The 4,089-nt window shown below is 39.9% G+C and overlaps 2 protein-coding genes across 4 annotated transcripts in view; one reads left to right on the top strand and one right to left on the bottom strand.

Annotated features, from left to right (window-relative positions):
* The window catches only part of MCPH1 (microcephalin 1), a 263,998-nt gene that overhangs the window by 103,860 nt on the left and 156,049 nt on the right, over window positions 1–4,089 (top strand). The gene's annotated exons all lie outside the window — the stretch shown is intronic.
* ANGPT2 (angiopoietin 2) overlaps window positions 1–4,089 on the bottom strand; it is a 67,957-nt gene that overhangs the window by 10,034 nt on the left and 53,834 nt on the right. For all 3 annotated transcript variants that reach the window (XM_011995690.1, XM_011995691.1, XM_011995692.1), the window contains one exon: window positions 1,062–1,192. In XM_011995690.1, coding sequence (XP_011851080.1) covers window positions 1,062–1,192 — 131 coding nt within the window. The remainder of the gene's footprint in view (window positions 1–1,061; window positions 1,193–4,089) is intronic.

Raw genomic sequence — 4,089 nt, 5'->3', positions numbered from 1 at the left:
TGAGCCACCAGGCCAGAAAAATAACATTTTCTAAAAGTCGATTCCTATGTTTGAACTCTCAAATGTTTCTGAATACCAACCCATCCATTTTAAGTGACTACTACAGTGGTCTTTTGCTTATGAGTGTGGTTTTCATTGTTTTACGGCAGTCTGATACTAAAAGTAGAAAACCAGAAAGGCCTTGAAGTAGAAGATCACTCATTTTAATTTGATTTACTAAAAGAGGTTGGTTAACTCGTTGTGTTTATAGGTGTTTGCTATATATTAATGAAATCTTTTTTAAAAAAACAACTGGGGCCAGGTGTGGTGGCTCACGCCTGTAATCTCAACACTTCTGGAGGCTGAGGCGGGCAGATCACTTGAGGTCAGCAGTTTGAGACCAGCCTGGCAAACATGATGAAACCGTCTCTGTAATAAAAATACAAAATTAGCCGCTGCAGTAGTGGGCACCTATAATCCCAGCACTGGGGAGGCTGAGGCAGGAGAATTGCTTGAGCCTGGGAGGCAGGGGTTGCAGTGAGCTGCGATCACACTCCCTTCTGGACAACAAAGTGAGACTCTGTCTCAAAATAAATAAATAAACAAACAGCTGGAGACTCTGTCTCAAAATAAATAAATAATAAATGACAACTGGAAATTCCTTGTTTGAACATTAAATTATTATTTGGAAATATTTCTATAATCTGTATTACTGTTTTGGTTGCTACTTGGAATTTTTAACTTTTTAAGTAAAGCAAAATGTAATTAAACCATCTCTCTAGTATCCAGCAAGCACAAACCCAGGAGAGCTTGCTAAGAATCAAATATCCCCTCTCCTTGCCAGGGCTAGGTCCTGAGGAGACACGGTTGGCTTGCTGACAAGTCTAGCTCCATATCATATTCTCACTTAAAACTTAGTCTAAAAAAAAGTGAAACACATTTATCTATGTCAAGCTAGTGTGTCTACGTATGAAATTGTGGGCATCATTACCAATCACAATTTGAAGTCCAAATTGCCAGCCTTTCCCTCTATGAAATCGTTCCTTGCCAATACAAATAGGAAGACAGAAAGTCATCCCTACCTCCTGTTAGCATTTGTGAACATTTGCAAATACATTTGTCGTTGTCTGCATCCTTTGTGCTAAAATCATTTCCTGGTTGACTGATGCTGCTTATTTTGCCGGCTGTCCCTGTAAGTCCTTTAAGGTGAATCCTGTAAGCGTGCAAAGGAAAAAAAAACAAATTTAATTGGCTAGGGTCATTGATTTACCATAGTGGAAAATTTTTGGTAATGAAGAATGCTATTCTACAGAAGCATGTTCTGTACTCGTTAATGGACTAATGCATACCCTGGACAAAATATTTTGCACTGGTATAAACAGGAACCAACTTATCATCAAATCCTTCGGCAAAGAGGGATGTTTTCATGAAACCTTCAACACACATCACTTGCACAACTATCAGCAGCGACTGTGGAGCCCTGTAATTTATTTTCCTGCTGCTTTCAGATAAACAGAAGAGAGAGAAATGCAGCACGAGGGTCCTCCTCCCAGGTCTCCAGTCATCTTCCATAGAGACAGAGGCCTGACACAACTGGGCAACCTCAAACATCATTTTCCACAGGGCACCCCGGGGGGTGGAGAATGCAGCAGACAAGGAATGGCCACTGAGTTTGGGGAAGAAATCTACAGAACGGTGCTGAAAATAAATCCTTGTGGCTGCATTGCCTCATGTCTGTATAGTAGGGTAAAGTAATTAAACTGTTAGACATTGAGAAAGGAACAAATGTCCGAGTAAGTTAGACACTATTTACAATACGGATGATCCCTGACTTCCCACGGGGCTATGTTCTGATAAGCCCATTGAAGGTTGAAAATGTTGTACATTGAAAATGCATGGAATACACCTGACCTTCGGAGCATCGTAGCTTAGCCCTAGCCTTCCTTAAATGTGCTCAGAACACCCACATTAGCCCACAGTCAGGCAGAGCCATTTGGCAACATGGTGCACGCCGTGTCTGTTGTTCACCCTGGTGATGGTAGGGCTGACTGGGAGCTGTGGCTTGCTGCCGCTGCCCAGCATCACAAGGGAGCGTCGTGCCACATATCACTAGCCAGGGAAAGATCCAAATTTAAATCTCAAAGTGTAGTTTCTGCTGAATGTGTATCACCTTCACACCATCGTAAAGTTGAAAAATCTTAAGTTGAACCATTGTAAGTTGTATTGCAAAAATACGACTTATTATTGGTCGTCTGTGTACCAGCAAGGAGCAAATAAGGGAAGGGAGAAAACAGTATGTTTTGAGGTTGCTTTTTCTTTTCTTTTTTTTTTTAAATTTTCCATAACTATGCTCAGGAGTTTCTGCTGCAAAGAAGCCCCTTGGCAGATGGTTCAGTACAGATCAGAGCAGGCATCACGTAATGGGGTATGCCATGTTGGCACTTTGAGTCTTCACATCCCGATGGAGAAACAGGCACACGAAGACCCAGGCGAGGAGCCTACAAAGCAAATCCTGCAATGGTAGCAGGAGAAGTGTACTTGAAGCACCAAGATGATGCCCTTCTTTGTAAAACCTGCTAATGTTTACTAACTGCCGCATTGGAATAATATAATTTTTATCAGTTTGTATTGGAAGAGTGCAAAGAAGAGAGAAAAGGTTCTTTTAGTTTTACCTGCTGGTCAGGCCAGGCCAGGTGCTTACACCTGCACGCACACTGGATGCTCATAACCACCCGCAGTGGTGGCCGCCATCTTTATTTTTGCACTGCAAGTCACTGAGGTTCAGAGATACGAACTTGTCCGAGGTCAGACTCTTAAGTCATGGAGGTAGGATTTGCACCAGATGCAGCAAACCCCTCTGCCATGTTTCAACACTGGTGCACACCTAAACAGAGATGTTTGTTTATTGAAGACGTTGTGAAAAGATGAGGATGAGGCCATGTGATGTGGAGTTCCGTAAATGTTGCTCCTAAGTGTCTTCAGTATTAAGGCAGCCCTAGAAACTTCATCCTAAGGCATGGACTGGACATGTGAGTCTCAGTATTTTCCTACACGTTTCAAAAGTGAGACTGGCCATAGCTCAGTCTCTAAATGCCTGCTGCAAAATGTTAATGTCATAAATACTCATCTTTGTTGGGATTTTGAAACACTTTACTTTCTTTCCATTGTCTTCCCGTTAATCATAGACAGGATTGAGACGAACCACTTCCCTTGCTTATCTTTTAACTCTCCTGACTCCTTTGAACATGTTTAGTTCTCATGGGACTTGTTAAATTTTCCCCAGGGGCAAGAAAAATAAGGGAGAATACTATTTTTTATGAGTCTCTGTTTGAAAGATTTTGTATAATTTTAGGTCCTTTTATGGCTCCCTGGTTTAAAGTGCTTTCTTTAAATTTGGTTATTAAGAATGGCCATATTCTTGAAGTTGCTTTACATTGGTGTGGGTTCATTTTTTTTTTCAATCTCTGCAGCTTTGCCAGGGATTATTTTATATGACAGTGGAGTAAAGAGGTAACATCAACATTTAACAATTAAACCTCAGTGTTACATGAAATTGCCAGAATGTGTGTGAAAAGTGACCAATTTTTAAGGTTTAACTTACACATAGCTTTTAATTTTACTGGAAAGAATCAAATTCTACTGATGCATTTATCCATTTCTTATAACATGTATATTCCAGTTTTCCCACACTTGGAGAACATTTCTTCCGGAAAAAAATCCCTTACATGCTGCATACAATGGGCGTCTCCAAGCATTTGCAGTTATGAAAAGTTTCAGTCCCTTCACAGTTCTCTTATCATGCTAGCATCATGTTTTATAGGATAATAATTTTGATGTAATATCTATTTTATCTTGCCAAGCAAATTAAGCTTTAAACCAACGTGTGTGTTTTTCCAAATGGCCTATCCAAAAATTGATTGAATTTCTAAAGGAAATATCTGTTAAGAACCATCACAGTTTAAAATATTTTTATAATGTCAGCGTACAAGGGTAATGACCCATTTTGTAAAACTCTTCTTATACAAACAGCCTAATCCTTAATTTTTGTGCTTCTTTTTTTTTTTTTTTTTTTTTAATTCTTCTGTTGTAGATTCCTAACTATTGCCAGTT

This window comes from Mandrillus leucophaeus, unplaced genomic scaffold (assembly GCF_000951045.1).
Source record: "Mandrillus leucophaeus isolate KB7577 unplaced genomic scaffold, Mleu.le_1.0 Scaffold495, whole genome shotgun sequence".
NCBI classification, from domain to species: Eukaryota; Metazoa; Chordata; class Mammalia; order Primates; family Cercopithecidae; genus Mandrillus; species Mandrillus leucophaeus.
This window is presented reverse-complemented; position numbering and strand designations above follow the sequence as displayed.